This window comes from Heptranchias perlo, chromosome 7 (assembly GCF_035084215.1).
Source record: "Heptranchias perlo isolate sHepPer1 chromosome 7, sHepPer1.hap1, whole genome shotgun sequence".
Taxonomy (NCBI): Eukaryota; Metazoa; Chordata; class Chondrichthyes; order Hexanchiformes; family Hexanchidae; genus Heptranchias; species Heptranchias perlo.
Window position 1 is genome coordinate 35,359,823 of NC_090331.1, and position 25,452 is coordinate 35,385,274.

General features: G+C 43.5%; 1 protein-coding gene across 2 annotated transcripts in view; it reads left to right on the forward strand.

Moving 5' to 3' along the window:
- The first annotated feature begins 7,744 nt into the window (after positions 1-7,744).
- The window catches only part of tmem37 (transmembrane protein 37), a 44,583-nt gene continuing 26,875 nt past the window's right edge, over positions 7,745-25,452 (forward strand). Inside the window, exon 1 of one of the 2 annotated variants that reach the window (XM_067987287.1) lies at positions 7,745-8,178. Coding sequence is in view for 1 of the 2 variants with exons in the window: in XM_067987289.1 (XP_067843390.1) it covers positions 8,155-8,178 (24 nt within the window). In the remaining variant the exon portion in view is untranslated. The remainder of the gene's footprint in view (positions 8,179-25,452) is intronic. The other variant, XM_067987289.1, reaches the window with a different exon arrangement.

Here is a 25,452-nt window from a genome sequence, read left to right on the forward strand (position 1 = left end):
GTCAAGGCCTTGGAGAGGGTGCAGAGGAGATTTACTAGAATGGTACCAGGAATGAAGGACTTCAGTTATGTGGATAGACTGGAAAAGCTGGGGTTGTTCTCCACGGAACGGAGAAGGTTAAGGGCAGATTTAATAGAGGTGTTCAAAATCATGAAAGGTTTTGATAGAGTGAATAAGAAGAAACTGTTTCCAGTGGCGGAAGGGTTGGTAACCAGAGGACGCAGATTTAAGGTGATTGGCAAAAGAACCAGAGGTGATATGAGGACATTTTTTTTTACACTGCAAGTTGTTATGATCTGGAATGCACTGCCTGAAAGGATTGTGGAAGCAGATTCAATAGTAACTTTCAAAAGGGAATTGGATAATACTTGAAAAGAAAAATATTGCAGGGCTATGGGGAAAGAGCAGGGGACTAATTGGATAGATCTTTCAAAGAGCTGGCACAGGCATGATGGACCAAATGGCCTCCTTCTGTGTTGTTATATTCTATGATTCTATAATAAGAAATGTGTAAATCTAAATCATTCCACACACAATGATCACTAGATGGAGTCAGTGCACTTGTTTAAAAAGTGTAATTTTACAAAGCCACATTCACACATAGAATATATAAATGCACATGCTCGATAGCTCACAGACTGTATAAACAATCCATAAATTGTGCTTGTGGGCATCTAACTCAGTGGGAAGCAATTTGGTGCAAAACTGGCACCAAGTCAGCAATGCATCTGCAGCATGCACTCAAGTCCGCAGTCGGGAGGTCCGAACCGTACCTCATATGAATTTTACTGGTGACCTGCAGGCACCAAACGGGCATTCTGCTACAGCACGGCAGTTTCTGACAGCGGAAAATCATTTGGTTTCTGCCTGGAGCCAGCAGGCAAATAGAACCTGTTGGGGAGGATACAGATCCTCGGGGGTGGGGGGAGTGAATGAGTGGGCAACATAGCAGAAGATTTTGTGGGGCCCTAATGTCCTTTAGGGAAGGATACTTGCCCTCCTTACCCCGTCTGGCCTATATGTGACTCCAGACACACAGCAATGTGATTGATTCTTAACTGCCCTCTGAAGTGGCCTAGCAAGTCACTCAGTTGTACAATCCCACTATAAAAATTCATAATGAGAATAAAACAGGATGGACCACCTGGCACCGGACACAACAAAGGCCAGTCGACCCTGCAAAGTCCTCCTCACTAACATCTGGGGATTTGTGCCAAAATTGGGAGAGCTGTCCCACAGACCAGTTAAGCAACAGCCTGATATAACCATACTCACAGAATCATACCCTTCAGTCAAAGTCCCAGACTCCTCCATCACCATCCTTGGGTGTGTCCTGGACAGACCTAACAGAGGTGGTGGCACAATGGCATACAGTCAGGAGGGAGCGGCCCTAGGAGTCCTCAACATTGACTCTGGACCCCATGAAGTCTCATGGCATCAGGTCAAACATGGGCAAGGATACCTCCTGCTGATTACCACCTTCTGCCCTCGCTCAGCTGATCAATCAGTCCTCCTCCATGTTGAGCACCACTCGGAGGAAGCACTAAGGGTAGCAAGGGCACAGAATCTACTCTGGGTGGGGGACTTCAATGTCCATCACCAAGAGTGGCTCGGTAGCAGAACTACTGGCTGAGCTGGACGAGTCCTGAAGGACAAAGCTGCCAGTCTGGGCCTGCGGCAGGTGGTGAGAGAACCAACACAAGGGAAAAACCTACTTGACCTTGTCCTCACCAATCTATCTGTTGCAGAAGCATCTGTCCATGACTTGGTAGGATTGACCACCGCATAGTCCTTGTGGAGACGAAGTCCCATCTTCACACAAAGAACACCATCCATCCTGTTGTGTGGCACTACCACAGTGCTAAATGGGATAGATTCAGAACAGATCTAGCAGCTCAAAACTGGGCATCCATGAGGCGCTATGGGCCATCAGCAGCAGCAGAATTGTATTCCAGCACAATCTGTAACCTCATGGCCTGGCATATTCCTCACTCCACCATTACCAACAAGCCAGGGGATCAACCCTGGTTCAATGAGATGCATAGAAGAGCATGCCAGGAGCAGCACCAGGCGTACCTAAAAATGAGGTGCCAACCTGGTGAAGCTACAACACAGAACTATATGTATGCTAAGCAGCGGAAGCAATATGCTATAGACAGAACTAAGCTATCCCACAACCAATGGATCAGATCAAAGCTCTGCAGTCTTGCCACATCCAGTCGTAAATGGTGATGGACAATTAAGCAATTAACTGGTGGAGGAGGCTCCATGAACATCCCCATCCTCAATGATGGCAGAGCCCAGCACGTGAGTGCAAAAGACTAGGCTGAAACGTTTGCAACCATCTTCAGCCAGAAGTGCCGAGTGGATGATTCATCTTGGCCTCCTCCCGAGATTCCCACCATCACAGAATCCAGTCTTCAGCAAATTTGATTCATTTCACGTGATATCAAGAAACAGCTGAGTGCACTGGATACAGCAAAGGCTATGGGCCCGACAACATCTCAACTGTAGTGCTGAAGACTTGTGCTCCAGAACTAGCTGCGCCTCTAGCCAAGCTGTACAGCTACAACACTGGCATCTACCCGACAAAGTGGAAAATTGCCCAGGTATGTCCTGTCCACAAAATCAGGACAAATTCAATCTGGCCAATTACCGCCCCATCAGTCTACTCTCAATCATCAGCAAAGTGATAGAAACTGTCAAGCAGCACTTACTCACCAATAACCTGCTCACTGATGCTCAGTTTGGGTTCCGCCAGGACCACACAGCTCCAGACCTCATTACAGCTTTGGTCTAAACATGGACAAAAGAGCTGAATTCCAGTGGTGAGGTGAGAGTGACTGCCCTTGACATCAAGGCAGCATTTGACCGAGCGTGGCACCAAGGAGCCCTAGTAAAATTGGAATCAATGGGAATCATGGGGAAAACTCTCCAATGGCTGGAGTCATACCTAGCACAAAGGAAGATGGTAGTGGTTGTTGGAGGCCAATCATCTCAGCCCCTGAACTTTGTTGCAGGAATTCCTCAGAGCCGTGTCCTTGGCCCAACCATCTTCAGCTGCTTCATCAATGACCTTCCCTCCATCATAAGGTCAGAAGTGGGGATGTTAGCTTATGATTGCACAGTGTTCAGTTCCATTTGTGACCCCTCAGATAACGAAGCAGTACCTGCCCACATACAGCAAGTCCTGGACATCATCCAGGCTTGGGCTGATAAGTGGCAAGTAACATTCGTGCCAGACAAGTGCCAGGCAATGACCATCTCCAACAAGAGAGAGTCTAACCACCTCCCCTTGACATTCAATGGCATTACCATCGCCGAATTCTCCGCCATCAACGATCTGGGAGTCACCATTGATCAGAAACTTAACTGGACCAGCCATATAAATACTGTGGCTACAAGAGCAGGTCAGAGGCTAGGTGTTCTGCGGTGAGTGACTCATTTCCTGACTCCCCAAAGCCTTTCCACCATTTACAAGGCACAAGTCAGGAGTGTGATGGAATGCTCTCCATTTGCCTGGATGAGTGCAGCTTCAACAACACTCAAGAAGCTCGACACTATCCAGGACAAAGAAGCCCGCTTGATTGGCACCCCATCCACCACCTTAAACATTCACTTCCTTCACCACCGGCGCACTGTAGCTGCAGTTTGTACCATCTACAAGGTGCACTGCAGCAACTCGCCAAGGCTTCTTCAACAGCAGCTCCCAAACCCTCTACCACCTAGAAGGACAAGGGCAGCAGGCACATGGGAACAACACCATCTGCATGTTCCCCTCCAAGTCACCGACTCGAAAATATATCGCCGTTCCTTCATCGTTGTGGGTCCAAATCCTGGAACTCCCTTAACAACAGCACTGTAGGAGAACCTTCATCACACGGACTGCAGCAGTTCAAGAAGGCGGCTCACCACCACCTGCTCAAGGGCAATTAGGGATGGGTAATAAATCCTGGCCTTGCCAGCGACGCTCACATCCCATGAATGAATAAAAAAAGGAGAAACATTAATGCAGATCTTCCCACTTCTCCCTCATCCCACAATCTTTTCTGACTCACAAGCTGCAGATGGTGTGAGCACACACTTCTTACTTTCTACCCTACCCTCACCACAACCCAACACTTGTCCCTTTTTCATTTCAGGTACCCAGAGCTGGAATCTTCCCAGTCAGAGGAGACAGAGGAAGAAGACAGTGATGCTGAAGTGACACCGTTACTCGATCTTACACTCACAGCCACCAGCTCAGAGACTGACACTGCGTGTACTTTAGAGGCTAGGATAGAGGAAGGATCTGCACATGGTGAGACACTGAGCACAAGTGCACAGGAACCGGGGCGGGGGAAAGGATACTGCAGGTGTCAGCTCAATGGAGCGTGAGGTCGCGCACTAGTTCTGCTGCAGAGGATTCAGATGAGGACTTCGATGGCCCTGGCTACTGAAGAAGGCCGATGGGCAAACACAACCAAATGCTTGGTACACTGGAAAGCCTGCCAGAAAGCCATGCACAACGTCAAGGAGCATTGTATCATAGAATCATGGAATGCTTACAGTACAGAAGGAGGCCATTCGGCCCGTCCAGCCCGTGCTGGCTCTCTGCAAGAGCAATCCAGCTAGTCCCACTCCCCCAACCTTTCTCTTTAGCCCTGCAAATTTTTTCCCTTCAAGTACTTATCCAATACCCTTTTGAAAGCCACAATTGAATCTGCCTCCATCACCCCCTCAGGCAGTGCATTCAGATCCTAACCACTCGCTATGTAAAAAGGTTTTTCCTCATGTCGCCTTTGGTTCTTTTGCAATCATCTTAAATCTGTGTACTTTGGTTCTTGATCCTTCCGCCAATGGGAACAGTTTCTCTCTATCTACTCTGTCGAGACCCCTCATGATTTTGAACACCTCTATCAAATCCCCTCTCAACCTTCTCTGCTCAACCGGGATCTTGGGTTCATGTCACGCTACATGTAACCCCACCAGCGAAAAAAAGTTATCTGTTTTTAATACAACTGGTCATTCTCTCTCTCTCTCTGCCTTTCAGGTCTCTCTCTCTCTCTGTCTTTGTGATCTGACCGCTTGTGTATTCAGTAGTCTTGGATGTAATGTTCCCCTATCTGAACACCATCCACTCCTTTGATTGCTGTGAATATCTCTCTGCCGAGGTGTGATAACAGGCAGTTGGAAAGATTATCTGTAATCACCAGGCATTGTTCTCTGACTATATATGCTGTGCCTTTATGGAACCCTGCACTCACCTGACGAAGGAGGAAAGCTCTGAAAGCTTGTGATTTCAAATAAAGCTGTTGGACTATAACCTGGTGTTGTACGACTCCTTACATTTGTCCACCCCAGTCCATCACCGACATCTCCACATCATGCTCTAAGGAGAACAACCCCAGCTTCTCCAGTCTATCCATGTAACTGAAGTCCTTCATCCCTGGAACCATTCTAGTAAATCTTTTCTGCTCCTTCTCTAAGGCCGTCACATCCTTCCTAAAGCATGAAGGAGTTCAACTCCAACTTGGCACAGGGCTTTGTGCAGAGCTTGGAGCCCATCCTTTCCAACATGGAACGGGTGGTCACCTGTAGAACACCTGTGGAACCCACCATGATGCAGCATCTGATGACTGATGTCACAGTTTCCACCAAAGGTATGATTGCTGCCCTGGAAGCTCAGACTGCTGCCTTCGTGGCTCTGAGTACCACTGCTGAAAGGAGCTTCCAGGGCATCACAGCAGTCCAGCAAACTGTTCTCCAACAGGTCCAGGACAGGCAACAACAAGGGACCTGCTGTTCTCTCTCAGGATGACAGCATTTCTGCTCCCACCCCTGCCACTCCACCAGTGCCCTTGTTGTTGCCTGTCAGCCAGGCGGTGCAGATTGCTGCAGCCCAGGCCGGGATGGTGCTGTTGGCCAGGGTCTGCAGAAACTACTGAGTTTATTCTGAAGTGCTGACACACAGGCAAATGCAACTTTTGAACTGAAGTAATCTGAGTTCAGTCACTGGCCTGAGCTGGCTGGAACCGGTTTGAATGAGCTAAGTTTCGTGAAAGACAAAGGAGATGTGATAAGACACAAGTCCTTATTTAGAAAAGGAGTAATGAGGTAATGCTACCTAAGTCCTTGGGTCAGAGCCAATGAGGAGAAGACCCAGGCAAAAGCGAGCAGGCCTAAACCAACGGGAGAGAGACAGCACAGCTTGAAGAGATAAGATTCGGAATAAGAATGAAGAATCTCGGGTGTGGAGCCAGCGAAGACTCCGGAGACCAACCATCGCAGAAGTGGAAGAACCTACGTCAGGGACATAGAGATGACATCGAAAGAGAGAGAGAACGGAACGCCTGGCCAGCGTCAGCTCTCCTTTTCGGGTATTAGCCTTTATATTCTGTGACCACTCAGGGAGTGTAAGAGAAACCTAGTGGGTGTGCGTTTAGATCCTAGTTTGGGTATAAAACTGTATAACCTGGTGCAAACTGCATGTCTATATCTAACCAGACGTATAAGCTATATGTATATGATCTAACAATGTGAATAAAGCGAATTGAGAGTTAAGAGAGAATTGACTCTTCTCCTCTTTGTACTAAGCCAATAACCGTAACCGGTGACCTCCGGTCAACATATTTGGCGTCCCTGGGTGGGCACGAGAATAAATCTCTCCGTTGAGTCAGCGGGAGACTCGAGCTGAACCGAATTGGCAAAGTACACAGAGAACAGGAGTTTGGGTTAATTCATAGCTATTAACATAAGATGGCGAATCAAGGGGAATTTCCAAGCCCTGGGGACTTGGACTGTTTTGACTGGAAGGGACTCCTCCAAAAATACGTAATAGGGAAGTGGCCGCAATACGGGGAGTATGTGGGTCACATTGGAAGCACTGCTTGAGAATGCCGATGGTGTGCTCTATAATGTTCCTTGCGGCAGCATGGATTTCACTGTAGGCCTGCTGTGCACGTGGTTATGATCTGGAATGCACTGCCCAAGGAGGTGATGGAGGCAGATTCAATCATGACTTTCAAAAGGGAACTGGATAAGTACTTAAAGGGGAAAAAAATGCAGTGCCACAGGAATAGGGCAGGGGAGTGGGACTTGCTGGATTGCTCTTGCATAGAGTTGGCATGGACTCGATGAGTCGAATGGCCTGCTTCCGTGCTGTAACCTTTTTATGATTCTATCGAGGAAATTGTAGTGAATAAACATTCTCTCAGACCATGGTTTAGGCTATAAACCACAAAAGAAATTTATTAACAGCAAATAAATAGCAACAGTAAGAGAAAAACAGTAGGTTTATAGTAATTGCAGAATTAAACAATCCTTTTGGAATATGGGCTGAAATTCCATGTGGTGGCAGGGCATGTGCTGCCAGGTGCAGAGGGTGTGGAAACTGTGGGCAAAGGCCACGGACCAGAATTGCACTTGCTCTGAGTTTTCTGATGGGCTTGCACTGTTCTGTGGCACAGATCTAGTTTTATGAATTTGGGGGTACGGTCTTGTTGCCTCATAAATTCCGATAAATTGCATCATTGGCAACATTATCCTGGTGCATCTGTACAACTCGGAGCACTGCACACTTGTGCAGATACAAAGCGAATAGTCACTTCTGCAGGTGCACAGTAGTCTTAAAGCTCGCTCATGTTTACAATGTACATACATATTAGGGTTTTTTTTTGCGTGGGCTGGAACCATTCACCCGTAATCTAATACAGTTTAAAACCGGACTTTTCGACCTGGTAACTGATGACAAGTCACCGGGTCATAAACTTCATCCGTGCGTGAAAGCACGTAGCTTTTACAGAACAACAGTAAACAGATGTTTCTACATCAGCAAGGCCCACTGAAATAAAACGCAGATCCCTGTTTGAACGCCCGCCCCACTCACAGCTCGCCGGGAAGCCCCTGCCGCTCGGTTTACCAATGAGCCGGAGAGCGCCTGGTGTTCCGGCCAACTCAGCGAAGGGGTATCTGCACGACGAGTTTTGCAACCTGGCCGTTTCCTCAGGCCGCCCGTCCTCTATCTAACGCAGCTCGTTAATCATAAAACCCGGCCCAACATTGTTGGACTTTTGACTCCAGAAATGATCGAGAAATCTTCAATGTCTGGAAAGAAGCAGCTTAACCTTCCCTGACCATTGCTACCCGCCGTGCTGTCTTTTCACTCTAAACACCATGAAGACTGCTCTCCTGTTAAAGGTATGCTCACTTTTTTTTAACAGTTCTGCAATAAGGAAAACCATACAGTTCCATTACCTGAAGACCGACGAATATGATTTTGTATTAAATCTCGTATGTGTCAATTTAAACCCAATATTGTAAAACTATCTTGTGAGAAAAATTAGCAATCTAGTAAAAGTCCAGATCCTGACTGGTGATTCGAATTTAGATGCAGGTCATGTGGGGAAGGGAAAGGAGAGAAAGTCTGGAGAATGGAATAAAGTGCAGGCACTATTATCTATCAAACTATAAAATCACTTCAGTTGTCTTTTAAAAGTTTTGATTGTCTTTTAAAATCTCGATAAAATCTGATCGCCTTTTTAGCTTCTCAAGTCCTCTTATCCAATACATGGTGAATTGTGGACACCGCTTTAAAGGGGTTCGGGTAATATAGGGTAAAAAGACCCAAAATGTTGGGAGCGATATCTGAAAAGAAATTTAAAGGGCTCTGGCCGTGCTTGATACTGCTGAGCCGATGAAAGCTCCTGATTTTATGCTGTTACTCTGATTTGAAATATTTCTTCTCAGCTTTGTAAGGAACAAAGTGCTTAAATAAATCAGTGTGCTCCAAAAATAGTGCTGCTGGTGAATAAATAAATATAGATTTGTAAAAAAAAGTTTCCTCCAAGATATATCCCGTAGCAATCTCGGTCAAAGGGTTTATATGTCATCATGTGACCCTCAATACATGACAGTGGGCTGCAACTTGGGTATTTCATATGACTCCCCCGTGATAAACCCTAGTTTTAACTCTCAATGATCACAACAATCAACCGCCACGTCTAAGGTAAAAGTCTGAAAGCATTCAGAATGGGTTACCTATTAAGGATTTGTAAAACCAGTAATGGGACTTCTTGTTTATAAACTATTAAATCCAAAAATCTAATTGTTTACGGACCTGATCAGAATTGACCAGAGAAGGAATAGCTGAACACTTGCAGAACAAGAACCCTTGATGCATACTACAGACACTGACAACTTACTGGAGTTTACATAAGAACATGGGTCAAAATCCTGGCTCACCACCACCTTCTCAAGGGCAATTAGGGATGGGCAATAAATGCTGGCCTTGCAAGTGACACCCACATCCCATGAACGAATAAAAAAATAAAAAATATGAGCAGGAATAGGCCATACGGCTCCTCGAGCCTGCTCCGCCATTCAGTTAGATCATGGCTGATCTTCGACCTCAACCCCACTTTCCTACCTGATCCCCATATCCCTTGATTCCCTTAGAGTCCAAAAATCTATTGCTGTCAGTCTTGAATATACTCAACGATTGAGCATCTACAGCCCTCTGGGATAGAGAATTCCAAAGATTCACAACCCTCTGAGTGAAGAAATTTCTCCTCTTCTCAGTCCTAAATAGCTGACCTCTTATTCTGAGACTATGGGCTCTATTTTAGCACCCGCTATCGGGTGCGTTCCTGGCGGGGGGGGCTCCGAAAATCGGAGAATCCCGGCGCGGTACCGGAGCCCGCCCCGAACCCGCGCACTTCCGGGTTCCCCGCTGACGCGCCGGCGTGCGCGCGCAGCCCCCGCTGGTGGGAATCCCGCAGGCAATTAAAGCCAGCGGGATTCCACTTGAAGGTATTTATTTAGGTATTTCAGGTCATTAACTGACCTGATTAAAGGATTATGTGGGATTTTGGAGCAAACTGGGACTGTTTCCCACACTGGGGGAAAAACTCCCAGGTCAAATGGACGTGTTGCAGCTGTCAGCCTGTGGCAGCTGCAAAGGTCCATTTGACAGGTGGGGTGGGGGGAGACCCTCACCCATTGCAGGAGGCCACTCTGTCACTTGGGACAAAGTTTGGCCTCCACCACCCTCCTCCTGACAGTCAAAGTCACCAACCTGCACACTTACCCCGGGGTCCGGAGACATGTACCTACCTTGCGGACCCCCTCAGATGTACATCTTGCGGATGGGGGCCGCCGTAGCTGCAGTCATGACCTCCTCGGAGGGCGAACAGCATCACCAGCCTCGCCATCCACGCCGTCCACCTCTGACACGTGGAACTCCACAACAGAGTGCTGTGACACATCCACCTGTACAGCAGGAGGGAGGGCTACCGCAGAGAGAGATGCGTCGCAGAGGGCACTACCCTCGCCACAGGTTCCACAGACCGAGGCTTAGCTTCCTGGACCTCTCTGAGCAGCAGTGCACACGGAGGCTCAGAGTCACTCGACATGTAGTCGTGGACATCTGCAGCCTCTTTCATGCCGTGCTGCTCCTGGCTGGCCCGAGCACCATCTTCTTACCTGTCGCTGTCAAAGTCACCACTGCCCTCAACAACTTCTCCTCCGCATCCTTCCAGGGTGCAACCGGGGACATCGCCAATGTCTCTCAGTCGTCTGCGCAAAAGAGCCCTGCAAATACACCTACACCCACTCTACAGTGACACCATGGGTGGCATCAGTTGTGGGTCCTCATAGTGATCCTCAGGAGAGGGCATTATTGCACAAACCAGACAGGATTCGCGAAGACATGGCAGTAGTGGTGCCAATATAATGTGTGATGTGAGTTGGTCAGAAATTCAATATAAGTAACAACCATGACAAACCTTCAGACACCCTTGTGCATCCTCTTCATGCTCATGACACGTTTGCCTTACGCTGCCTACTGCACATATGTGATGCATGCCCTGTGGCTGCAGCACAGGTAGTGGCAGGTTGAGTGAGGCTGGCCGTGAAAGAGATGCACGTGAGGGTGAGTATGAGAGAGAGCCATGAGATTGTATGAGGATTGGGTTGAGTGGTAATGGCGGGATGAGTACTGGCGAGGTGAGTAGGTGCAGGTAAGATGAGGATGAGGTTTGAGTGGGTGTGAGGGGTGATGTGACAGAGTAGTGTTGGCAGTGCCGAAGAAGATGTGGGGTGGGGGCAGTGATGTGGCGGACGGAGTGTAGGGGAAAGACTATGTGTACTCACTTTGGCTGACCTACTGAGGTCATTGGAGCGCCTCCTGCACTGTGTGCAGGTGGGCGATATGTTGGTGGCGCAGGTGACCCCCTCTGCCACCTCGAGCCAGGCCTTCCTGGTTGCAGAGGCAGGTCGCTTCCTCCCGCACGCCGGGAGGAAGATCTCTGTCCTCCCCTTCCTCCTCACCCCATGTATCGATACCTGGAGTGAGGCATCGTTAAACTGGGAGCAGCCTTCCCCCTGGGCTGCTCCATGCTGTAATTTTTGCTATTTGTTGCAGCATCTGTCAGTGGAGGACTGCCCCTTTAAATAGAGCTCCTCCAGCTGACAGATCTTACTGCACATGCACAGCCCGCCCGACACGCAGATCAGCAGTGGGGAACCCGGAGGAGCAGGTAAGTGGATCCAATTAGTGGATTGGATCCTACAATCGCGCGGGAAACTGACTAATTTCACCGGGCGCGTTACCCACGCGCCCGATAGCCCCCCCGCCGAGAACCCGCAGCCCTGCTAACATTAGGCCCCATGTCCCCTAGTTCTAGGTTCTCCAGCATGGGGAAACAAGCCCTCTCAGAATCTTGTATGTTTCAAAGAGATCACCTCTCTTTCTTCTAAACTCCAGAGAGTATAGGCCCATTCTATTCAATTTCTCCTCATAGGACAACTTTCTCATCCCAGGAACCAATCCAGTGAACCTTCGTTGTACCACCTCTAAGGCAAGTATATCCTTCCTCAGGTAAGGAGACCAAAACTGTACACAATTCGCCAGGTGTGGTCTCACTAAAGCTCTGTATAATTGCAGCAAGACTTTCTTACTCTTGTACTCTAACCCCCTTGCAATAAAGGCCAACATACCATTTGCCTTCCTAAGTGCTTCCCGTACCTGCATGCTAACCTTAAGTGTTTCGTGTACAAGGATGCCCATATCCCTCTGAACACCAACATTTAATAATTTGTCACCATTTAAAAAATATTCTGTTTTTCTATTCTTCCTACCAAAGTGAATAACCTCACATTCCCCTACACACCTTCAACTCTACACCAGACCTCCAGCGACCTCCGATCTTCTTGCTGCCCTCCCCACACCCCCCCCCCCCCCACCCCGTTTTCCCGATGACTGATGTCAGGCTAACTAGCCTGTAGCTCCCTGTTTTCTCTCTACCTCCTTTCTTGAATAGCCGGATTACATTTGCTACCTTCCAATCTGCTGGGACCGATCTAAAATCTAGGGAATTTTGGAAGATCACTACAAAGGGGAAGCTTTTAAAAACGATAATCTGGGACAAAATTAATAGTCACTTGGAGAAGTGTGGATTAATAAAGGAACGCCAGCACGGATTTGCTAAAGGAGGAGGATAGTAATAGACTTCAGTAGGACATACACAGGCTAGTGGAATGGGCAGATGAAATTTAATGCAGAGAAATGCGAAGTGATACATTTTGGCAGGAAGAATGAGGAGAGCAATATAAACTAAATGGTACAATTCTAAAGGGGGTACCAGAACATGGAGACCTGTGGGTATATGTGCACAAATCTTTGAAGGTGGCAGGACTGGTTGAGAAAGCGGTTAAAAAAGATACGGGATCCTGGGTTTTATAAATAGAGACATAGAGTACAAAAGCAAGGCATTTATGATGAACCTTTATAAAATACTGGTTCAGCCACAACTGGAGTATTGTGTCCAATTCTGGGCACCGCACTTCAGGAAAGATGTGAAGGCCTTAGAGAGGGTGCAGAAAAGATTTACTAGAATGGTTCCAGGGATGAGGGTCTTCAGTTATGTGGATAGACTAGAGAAGCTGGTGTTGTACTCTTTAGAGCAGAGAAGGTTAAGAGGAGATTTGATAGAGGTGTTCAAAATCATGAAGGCTTTAGATAAAGTAAATAAAGAGCAGCTGTTCCCATTGGCGGAAGGGTCGAGAACCAGAGGACACAGATTTAAGGTAATTGCCAAAAGAACCAAAGGCGACATGAGGAAAATTTTTTTACACAGTGAGTAGTTATGATCTGGAATGTGCTGACTGAAAGGGTGGTGGAAGCAGATTCAATTGTGGCTTTCTAAAAGGAATTGGATAAATACTTGAAGGGAAAAAATTTGCAGGGCGACGGGGAAAGAGTGGGGGAATGGGACTAACTGGATTGCTCTCACAAAGAGCCAGCACAGGCTCGATGGGCTGAATTGTCTCCTTCTGTGCTGTAACCATTCTATGATTCTATGATACCCATGTTACATATTTCATTTAAAAAATGTTTAAAATTTTTAAAAATATGTTTCAAGTTAGGAAGCGAGACTGTATGACTGTTACAATTGAGTTTCAGATTTGTTATACGCTAATTAGATCACACAAACAAGGAAGATAAATCCCAATATATAGTTTTGAGAATTTTTAAATAATTATTTTATCCTTTTTCTTTTTTGTCAGCTGCATGTTCTCAGAATGTTGTGTAAGCTTAAAGCAGTAGCAACAATGGGGTAAATTTTATCTGAGACCCGGGAAGGGAGGGAGCGGGGGCGGGGGAGTGTTGGGGGGTGGTGGGGGAGATGTCCTGGTGCAAAACCCATAAGGTAAGTGGGCGATCGCAAACTTAATGAGGCCCATCAGTTTCACTTCTGGGTTTCTTGCCCGGCAGCCTGCCTGATTGACAAGCTGGCTGGCTGTCGGCCAGGAAGGCCTGCTGCAGCTAGGGATCGGAGGGAGGGAAAGAGGGATCATGGGCCGGGGAGATCGGAGGGGGCTGTAAAGAGGATCAGGGGGGATAAGGGGTGGGCGATTTGGGACTCAGATGAGGAGGAATTTCTTCACTCACAGGGTGGTGAATCTTTAGAATTCTCTACCCCAGTGGGCTGTGGATGCTCAGTCATTGATTATATTCAAGACTGAGATTGATAAATTTTTGGACTCTAAGGGAATCAAGGGATATGGGGATCGGGCCAGAAAGTTGAGTAGAGGTTGAAGATCAGCCATGCTCTTTTAAATGGCGGAGCAGGCTCGAGGGACTATATGGCCTACTCCTGCTCATATTTCTTACATTCTTATGTTCTTATAATGGGTACAACAAAGATTCATTGGAATGATACCAGGAAGGAGAGTTTACAGTTATTAAGAAAGGTTTGGACAGTTCGAGCTTTTCCTCTAGAAGTTAAGAGGGAATCTAATACAACTTCTCACAATTATGAAAGGTTTTGAGAGGGTAAATACCAAAGCTGATGAATCAGTAACAAGGGGGCATAAACTTCAGGATTCTCACGAGACGAACAAAAAGGGAAGTTGTACGAAATAGAATGATTTACTGTAAATGGCTTTTGAGGCAGAGCCTATAACATTATTTAGAAGAGAATTGGAGAAGTATTTAAAAGGGGAGAATATAAAAATTTATGGAATTAGAATAGCCAGCTCCAGTTAAAGAGCTAGCACCAGCACAAGCCTGATGGGCCGAATGACCTCCTTATGTACTGTAAGTTTGATGATTCTTTGATTCTAATAGCACCAGTTGGCTGAACACATAAAAGAGTTAAATAGATTATAGCAATTGCAAAAGAAATATTTGACAACCTGAAGGTGTTTCCATACAACTTTAAATCAAGCTGGTGTTAAGTAGATTGCTTAAGTGTTATTTTGTGATCAACAGTAATATAAGGATGTGAAAATTGACTTTTGAGTGCTGAAGCAAAAATAATATTAGAAGTGTTTGAATTATTCTGCTACAGATATAAGTTGAAAACTAGTTGAACAAGAATGACCAGTGAAAGGATCATTGAACTAGCTTGAGAAAAACAATGAGGCTGATTATGAGTGGAAAAATTATGTACAAGAAGAAGATTTCTGGTTTTAATTAGTTATAATGAAATTGTAAATGTGTAGAAAGCACAGCAGAAATTTTCCCTTACTGTGAGCACATTATTCAGATCTCACAAGAAAAGTTGTTGTGGTTGGTACTGTGTGGAAAAGTTGAAAGTGATCTATCAAAGAATAGTGTAGCTAGATGATATGATGGAATGCGTAGGTGTAATATAAGTGATTTATCACTTTCAACTTTCCATGCAATCCATGTATGTGTAACTAGGAAAGTATGATATATTCTGGTCAACAATGTCTAAACAGACAGACAGACAAAGGGAGAAGGAGAGAATAAATAATCTTTCCTCAAGCTCCTCATACAAAAAATGAACAACTACAACAGAAGCAAAGGAAGAAAGGTGGAAGGGAACATTTGAATGCAGAATTAATTTACATTCTCAGAATGAGGAATATTTCCTAACATCCTGATATCTTAATATTCTTCCTCATTCACTCAACTCCATATACAAATAAGAACACTTGCTAACACTTCACTGCAGCAGTGAGAGAGTGCTGCATTGTATACAGTGCTGTTTTTCAGATGAGACATTAAACTGAGGATCTATTTGTCTGTGCCAGTGGATGTAAAAGATCCCATGGCATTATTTAAAGATCAGGGAATTCCAACAGTGTGCTGGTCACATTCCTTCCTCAGCTATCCCCACTAAAATAAATCAATCAGAAAGCTGTTCTATGTACTGTCATGGAGCCATATATACCTTTGAAAGTATACAATGTTTCGGCCAGTTTGACATGTTTACTGGAAAAGGAATCTTAATTTTTCATATGTGGCTGGTAATACCATGGGGAGTCAGTCTGCTTTTTGTTTGGGTGGGTGACTGTAAGCAATCACCTCAGTATTTTGAGTGTTTATTCAATCATTTCAGACCTATGTCAGTATGACTGATGTCCTACAGGGTGTGTCTGGGAGTAGAACTCGACTGACAGCTCCGTGCTTAGGCTGATACATATTCAGGAGCTGTAGTTCTTCTGGTTCTTGATATAGAGGCAAACATCTGAAGGCTCTGTGAGGTTAGATTAAGCATCGTATGTAAATTTTTAATATTAGGAAAGTTAGTGAAGTGTTCAGACTTTCCTGATAGTTACAACCTCTCAGTTCTAGTATCATCCTTGTAAATCTTTTTTGCACCTTCACCAGTGCCTCTTTATCATTTTTGTAATATGAAGACCAGAACTGTGCACAGTATTCTAAGTGTGGTCTAACTAAGGATCTATACAAGTTTAACATAACCTCTCTGCCTTTCAATTCTATTCCTCTAGAAATGAACCCCAGTACTTTGTTTGCATTTATTTATGGCATTATTAACCTGCATTGCTACTTTTAATGATTTGTGATCATTATCACAATAGTCTAAGTCACAGTCTGATGGAGTGATCATTCTTTCATTATCTGAATGCTAGGAGAACACAAGAGGCTTGTACTTTCTAATGAGCAAATTATAGTAACTAGAGTGTTCTTCTTGTTTTCTGGACAATCCTACATTCCTAGATATCATGCATATAAGATCATACTTTGGTTCATAGGGAGGGAGAGTGCACATATGGGAAAGATCCTTGGTGCTGAGCATGAAATAAGTATACAGGAAATCCTAAAATAGTAAATTTGTTTAACTTGCTATTTTTGGGCAATTGCTGTATAGAACCTGTCTGGGAAGAAGTGGAGACCCTAAAAGGTAAGTTTTAAACTTATCTTTGTAGGGCCAGGAGGAATAGGAGTGCTCCTCTGGGCCCCACAAGCAAAGTCTAGGCTTCTGCTGCCCCAGCCTCTACCCACCACTCCCCCCACTTCCCAACCGTGACACCCTGCCGAAACTCCCCCCCTGCACCCCTCTCCCCTGTCTTATCTGTGAGCCATTTTGTGTGGGCAGCTGGCTGGCAGGATGTAAATGAGGCAGAGAGTTAAAGTAGCCTAGGCCTCAAATTGATGTCATCAAGGGGAGGAGTATTGACACTCATTTACCCCCTGCCTGCCTGAACCCCATTCCCAGTTAAAATATCCCCCTAGAATTCATGCTTACAGAAAATCAGAGCAGATTGTTTCCCTTCATAGTTTTTTTTGGTCCTCCCTGTCTGGACCTTGTGGCTCCTGACATAAAGCTTCCTTTGATCTGAAAGGAGGTAATATGCCATTTTTGGAAAGATAGAAATGCGAATGAGGTGGAAATAGTTGCCAGGAAATAGTTTTGGAAATTGTTGATGCTGCTAGAAACCTGCCAAAGTAATATTTAGTCATTCCAAACTGAACCTGCACCTGAAAGCCACAGGTGAAATTTACCACAGATTGTATGTCATTAATCATGGGAGCTCTGTGTAGTCTATTGCATCAATATAGGACTGATATGAATCAACCTAAGCTCCCTAATACTTTTCTTGTGAAAGGACACGTGGATGAAGAATGGGTGGAAGATGAAAAGTGGGAGGTATGTGTGATGGATAAGTCCACTATGCTAGTTTCAGAGCTCTCTGGGACATAAAGCTCAAAACAAGTAGTTATATGTTTATATTAAAGGGTTGTAAACAATTTTACAACAACAAGTTATAGTCCAGCAATTTTATTTTAAATTCACAAGCTTTCGGAGGCTTCCTCCTTCGTCAGGTGAACGATGAGCCTCCGAAAGCTTGTGAATTTAAAATAAAATTGCTGTACTATAACTTGGTGTTGTAAAATTGTTTACAATTGTCAACCCCAGTCCATCACCGGCATCTCCACATCATATTAAAGGGGGGAGGAGGCTGTCACTTATCCCTCTTTAATAATGCTTTGGGAATTAAAGATCTACTCTTCCTTGTCATAATCCCCTGTGCTCTTACTTATCAGTAGAAAATTCTTGTGAAATATAAAGGAAAAATGATAAAAGCTGGAAATCTGAAATAAAAACAGAAAATGCTGGAAATACACTGCAGTTCATATATAAAGAGAGAAGACAGGCTGTGACATTTTGGGGGGTGTACCCTTTATTGATTCTGATGTATGGTACACACCCGAAACGTCACAGCCTGTCTTTTCCCTTTACAGATGCTGATTGAATTGCTGTGTGTTTCCAGTATTTTCTATTTTTTGAAAGTTCCAATGACTTGTGCTAAGGGAAGATACCCAGCCATCATGGATGACTATCAGCCAACCAAGCATTCTCGAAGGTGATGAAAAACTGAAGTCTATTAGTGGCAGTGAAGATGGCAGTGCTGGGCTGGTATCTCAATGCTGACTGCTGCAGTTTCTAATACTCTTCTGACATGCAACCAGTTGGACAATAATTTCTATAACCAGACTGTCCCCTCCTTACAATCTGAAACTTGCATCCTTCACTCTCTGCTATCCTGAGATAACGTAGCACAGGCCTATTTAGCAGTAATATTGTGCACTGAAATTTATGAGGATTCTTACAAAGTCACCTGTTAATCTGGAAGGTGGAAAATATCACAACACGAGACCATTTAGTACTAGATAAAATTACCAATCAAATTTATTTATGCTTAAATATACAGAACCAAAGATATAAACAAAATATTAGCAGTACAATAATTGTGTAAAAGATTTGGAAACAGTTCACAAGTGGTCAGTTTGCCCATTTTAAATGTCACACTTGCTCCAGGTAGATGAAACAGTCCCGAAAACGTAACACCAACCAAACCTTTTAGTTCCAGGGTGGTTTTCTTTTCAGTTTGTAACAGAGGTTCTTGTTACATCCTTCTGACACTCTCAGGCCTGTTAAGTCTCTGTCTAGTTGGGACACTACTCTTTTTAAGGATGCTTTTCGTTTTGAAGTTAAGTGATTTCTTTGAAGGTCGTCCTTAGCAGCCAACTTTGATAAACGTAACAATCACCTGCATTAACAGGGCAATAGGTTGATGAATTGACATGTGGTCACATCAATGCCAGAAAATCAAACAATGGCTATCTTTTGGGCAACTAGACATTGACATGAAATAACAGTGAAAACATATTTATGTCAGACATCCACATTGAATAAGATACCAAGTTTAAAGTTTGGCTAATTCAATATTGACGAAGGATTCAGATGAATACTTAGCACAAAGTGTGCTTAACCAATCTTAACAGTAATGAAGGTTATTTGCATTGCAGCTAGCAACATTGATTAGCTATCCACAGATTAACTTTTACCACAGAACAAATGAAATTTCCTAAAGACGTTTCAAACAGACCAATTTTAAGTTAGGTTGCCTTTACCTTTTTAAAATTATATAAGCATATCAAGACAAGAATTCTATTTTTTGTCATGCCAACATCTGCATTAATGCAGGAGCTTCAACTGATTGACTAAATCTCACCCTACCTTAAGACAGGGTTAAAATGGAAATGGACATGGTCTCAAGGGTAACCTATAGATGTAAGATGTTTTTCTCAGTTAACATTTTCTCTTGCCATTTGAGAGAGGCAGAGCATTTATAAATAGATTTCCTTAGCACAACTGGGTCTTCTTGCCATGCAATTGATACTTAAATGATGGTGTCAACCATGATAAGCATCTTGACTGGAGCCAAGGTGCAAGTGATAGCACGAGTACTCAAGTTTACTGTAGTGGCAATGTTACTGGCAGAATTAGGCAGGGACGTTTTTACTTTGGAAGTTTTGATGTTTCTTGCCACAGTGGAACAGTTGGAAAATCTTATCATCAAACAATTCTGTGACTGGAGCTGAAGGAAGATTTATAAACCTCATAGGATCCTAATATCTGGTTCCCAGCTTATGAGCTAATGCATAATACTTGATCAGTACATCAGTTGTAGATTACTCCAGAAAATCTCCTATATCTAAACCTGTTTCTTAAATTGAGATGAGTTGAGCTGAAACAAGCTTTACAGGGCTTGGAGATCATATGAAACCTACAGATCAAGAAAGATATCTTGGGTGTTAGTAGCTGGAATTAATCTATAACCTTCAGCACAAATCTTGAAGTCAAATGCACAGTAACAAAGATGTTTATGACTAAACAGAATGGATGCTATGCAGAAAATAAGTTTTAAAAAAACAAACTACCCCTAAAACTTGCTTAGAGACATTTTAAAAAGCAGAAAATTACCAAATTACATTGAGCATGCAGCTCACAATGTGGCCTTAGGATGGAGATAGGAAAGACTATCAGATGCAAGTGTATCAAATCTCCTACAGAGAAAGTGACCTGGGTGTTCTTCTCTATCCCAATTTTCTGTTTGTATGTGGGGAGGAATTACATTTAGGGATTAGTAGTTTGTGGGAAAAAAAATTGTCTTATGCTCACTTGTCACCTGCCACAGTCAGTTAATTGGTACCTTTTGGTTTTCTCCCCATAAATCACCAATTCTTAATGTGAATCACCCATATCTCACCCACAAAGAATTACAAAATTCATTGTCAATATGATTTTCAAGTCTTTGCTTTATCGTCATCTTGTACAAAATGCATTGGCTATATGTTGCAGAATAACTGAATAGTACTGCAACATCTTATTGATTTGGCATTGTGCTTTGTTTTTCTACATCAAATTGTGCCACCTACTGGAAACAACATTTTAAGGGGGAAAAACCATGATTTACCAAAGTTCACTACAATCATTAGCTATCCTGAGTGTGAACTGAAAGTCCAGCTTCGTTTTCAACACAAACTCAATGGGGCAGAAATCGCTCCCGAAAAAATGGAGAGTTCAACAGCGCTCTCTGTTGTTAGTGGTGAAATGGAGTTGCAAGTTCTGGCGTTTGCACATGTGCAGCGAAACATGGAAATTGCTCCTAGTGGTTTGCCGGCGATGTGACAGCTTTGAATTAAAGGGCCATCGCGCGCTGTAATCAGAGAAATCATTAAAAAATCGCAAACTTGCTTATCTGCTCAGCTGGAAAAACATGTACGCTTAAAAGTATAGGTCTGAACTAAGTTTTAACAGCGCAGTAAGTCTTAATGACTGCCAAAAAACTAAAAATTAACTTTTAAAAATGTGGAGTCTCATAACTCCTTATTTTAATAATGTTTGGTCATAAATTTTATTTTAAATTAAATTTTTTTTTTAACTTTTCCCTTCTGTCTCTTTTATTTAATTCAATTATTTCTTAACCTCTTTTTTCACTGTCTATAACTTTTTATATTGATTTAAAATGTTGTACCTTTCACTTCCTGGTTTAACAATTCAAGTCGGCACAGACAGTGAACGCAGCTGTCAAAAATGCTGTGATCTAATTGGTTGAGGGGTGAGATCACCCCTCTTGCTTCTCCCAGGGTCCTAGTTTCACCTGAGTTTGTAGGTTAGTATAAATCAACGGAGCTGCGAGGAGTGTTGGTTCACTGCTTCGAGTGATTTCTACACCACTGTTTTATTTCCTCCCCATAAGACATTCATTGCTCAATGTTAGAAATGGCTATTTTGCAAATAATTAGCTTGTGACTGATCTAGTTCAAACAAGCTCCCTTTTCCCATCCACGCATACAATGCTGTGACATAAAAACATTTTTTTTGACTGTCTCTTCCTCTTCGCCCCATCCCCCATTCTGTAGAATAAAAATAGAAAGCTCGATCATTTATATTAATCTTTTGGGTGTATTGGCCAAAAAGAGAAATTAGAAATCTGGTATTTACCATAATTTTCAGAGTCATCATAATATGTTAATCTTGGTTAGTGAGTGGCAATTCTACTTGTGTTATGTATACTTACTGGAATTTAATTTCAAACACATTCATATTAAATTTTAAGTATCTGTAACTATTTAATATAATATATTCAGAAATGTTTATAGTGCCTTGGGGAAATTACAGGAGTAAAGACTGATTTTAAGTTCAGCACTATTTTACCAATAGTTACTTACATTGAAAACATGCGAAGTTGTTTTAGCCTAGTGATTACAAACTTGTTTAAAAACAAAATGGTTATGTTAATGATTGCAGACAGTGCCTGTTGCTTGGAATGAACATGGATTTTTGATTCAGAACACATTAATAGTACCCATCCCGAAAAATCATATTTAAATCCATAATTACAGCAGTTGATCTGGTTAAATTAGAATGAATGACAGCAGCAAAGTCTCAGGTTTTTTAATCTAATTTTAAAATCATATATTTTTATAGAATTAGACAAAGTATACACACATGTTCTTGGAGTGTTACAGAGATACTGTAGAGTCATTAACACTGCTATCAAGTGACTCTCATCAATAACCTGCTCACCGATGCTCAGTTTGGTGAGCAGGTTATGGACCACTCTGCTCCAGACCACATTACAGTCTTGGTTCAAACATGGACAAAAGAGCCTGATTCCAGAGGTAAGGTGAGAATTGGCCAGAAACTCAACTGGATCAGCCACATAAAAAGTTGTGGCTACTAGAGCAGGTCAGAGGCTGGATATTCTGTGGTGAGTGGCTCACCTCCTGACACCACAAAGCCTCTCCATCACCTGCAAAGCATAAGTTAGGAGTGTGATGGAATACTCTCCACTTGCCTGGATCGGTGCAGCTGTAACAACACTCAAGAAGCTCAACACCATCCAGGACAAAGCAGTCCACTTGATCGGCAGCCCATCCACCACCATAATATGCACTCCCTCTACCACCCCGTACTGTGGCTGCAGTGTGTACTATCTACAGGGTGCACTGCAGCAACTCGCCAAGACTTATACGACACCACCTCCCAAACCTGTGACCTCCACCACCTAGAAAGACAAGGGCAGCAGGTGCATAGGAACACCACCACCTTCAAGTTCCCCTCCAAGTCACACACCATCCTGACTTGGACATATATCGCCATTCCTTCATGGTCGTCGAGTCAAAATCCTGAATCTAACTAGCATCACTTTGGGAGTGTCTTTACCACATGGACTGCTGCGGTTCAAGAAGAAGGCTCACCACTGCCTTCTCAAGGGCAACCAGGGATGGGCAATAAATGCTGGCCTTGCCAGCATCACCAAAATCCCCAAAATGAATATTAAAATAATACACTTTGTGAGCCCAGGTGATATGGTCCCGAAGAGCTTAAAGAGTTAAGTTGAAGAGGATAGGAAAAAACATGATGCCATTTTGTGGGTCAAAATTTTTTAATCAATATTTTTGCATTTTTAAACTATATTCATTGAAGTTTTAAACAAGTAGAGAAACAAAATGGTCTTTGTTTGATACCTATATAAATTATAGGTGACCTGTTACTTGTATATACTTACATTGGACTTTGGGTGTTGTTACGTTTTGATCACAGTCACATTTCTGGATTGACCATAGATTATTATGTAGCACTGGATGTGTAGGCATGACCATCACAAATTTATATTCTTCCTACAGGGAATAAATTAGAAATTTTATAGAACAGACATTTTATATATTCTAAAAGTCCATGTCACCCCATAGGCCTATAACATGAAATGTGTATGCTGACAGGAAAAAATAAAAATTCAACCAAGCAACTAAAAAAAACTCATGAGCACAAGTTCCAACAAAACATAAAATATGAGCCTGCCTTTCTAAAAGGATTCTCTTAAAGAAGGTAATAATTACACAAAGGATCTGGGCAGCTTTCCAGTGGATAAGTAACCTGGGACATTTTAACTGTGAGTAGGGTTAAAATTGCCCCTTATGTGCTAACTGGGAGCTTAATGATATCTGAGAGTTAGTCAAGCCCTCCTTTTGGCCTACTTGAAATATATACTGTATAGGCATGCTTGTGTTCAGTGCACTATGGATTTTAATAATTAATTTACCAACTAATTTAGTGGAACAATGGCCTCTATATTTGCGGGGAGGGAGCAGGGGGAGTTGTAACAACTGGGAAACCTGGAAATGCGGGAAACGCGGAGGACCTGCTGAATTTAACGACAGGCATCTGGTCAGACTGAGAAGCTGGCTGGCTGTTGGGTGGGAAGGCCTGTGGCACAAGGCCGCAGCCGGGGAGCGGAGAGAAGGGAGGGAGGGAGAGATTGCGAGGGGGGCCAGCGGATCGCCTGCGGTGGGGTGGGGGGGGATTGTCAGCAGATTGCCTGCGGTGGGAGGGGATGTCAGCGGATCGGCCGTGGTGGGGGTGGGGGATAGATGTCAGCGGATCGCCCGCGGGGGGTGGGGGGGATGTGATTGCGGCAGATTAATTTGAGGGGCCGGGGCGGGGGAGCACTTCAGCTCCTCCTGGGCCACAAGCAGTGCCTACTGGAAATATGAATATCATATTTAAATAACTGACCTGCCTCTCGAGCAGGTTACTCACCTGCCCCGGTTAAATCAGAAGTAGGCGTGTTCGCGGCAAGTTGGGGTCAGGTTTCATATTTTTACGAATTTAACCCCTCTTGGGGGGGATAAAATTCCCCTCGTTCTGTTACAAAGCATATATTTAAAACCTGAGCACTACTCACATTGTTTTGTCCAAAAGAAGCAGTGGACTGCACTTCACAGTCCCCTAGAAGTGATACCTAAAGATGTAAAGTCTTTAATTTCTGTCTTTGCACTAACTCAAAATCAATGCCTTTTTAAAGGCATTCTTTTTGTTAGCTGCTAGAAACTGCATGGATCACAATTTTTTTTGCAAAGAGTAGTCAGTTGCAGATTAGGTTCATAAACTGAAGAATCAGAAAATGGAACATCTTGAAATAGTCTTTAATCTGTATCAAGAATGCATCTATTTGAAATTGAATTCATTGTTTATTCTAAGAGAACTTTCTGCTTTCTCTCTTTTATCAGTCAGTGATAATCATTTAATTCCTGATATAGTGATCAGCTATACAGAATCACGTTTTGCCGTAAAAGGATTTCCTTCTATTTTGTAATTTCATAATCATTAACCAATAAAAGCAATAGAATTTCCAAGTCATAAGATATAAGGTTAATTGCAAAGCCCTGTGAAAGAATCCTGAGGGTAATATTCCCTGCTAATGAGCTTTTTTATATGATTAAGTTTAAATAACACTGTCATGAGAAAGCTATCATTAAATTGTCCTTCAAACAATTTAATTAGTTCAATCTTCATGGCTAAATTACAAATTATTATTGTAGCAACCTATTATGAAAAAGACAAGAAAGTATTATTACTGGTTAAAACATCCACAAATACTGGAAAATTGGATGAGAGTACAGCAAATGCTGAAACTAAATAGTAGATCAGTCAGCAACCGGCAGACAAAAAGACAAGCTAACATTTCGAGTCTAATGCTTCATTAGAACCTGAAATGCTAACCTGTCCTCTTCCAGATGCTAACAAATTTGATATGCATGTCAGCATCTTCTGTTTTTTCATTATGATTTATGTAATTGAAGGACCTGCAGACCTACACTATACTCACAATGACTTACTTCAAAATTCTTTAACTATAAAACAATAGTAGCAACTCCAGCAGGGCCTGAGGGGATCATGTTTTGTGTGGGATGCTATCATTCAAAGGAATTGATTTTGACTTTTGGACAGCAGACCGGTGGAGCACGCCTGCCAGCCTGCCAGCCTCCCATCCCAGCCCGGAGGAGCACTCCTACTTCTGCTGGCCCAACAAAAATAATTTCAAACTTACCTTTGCTGGGCC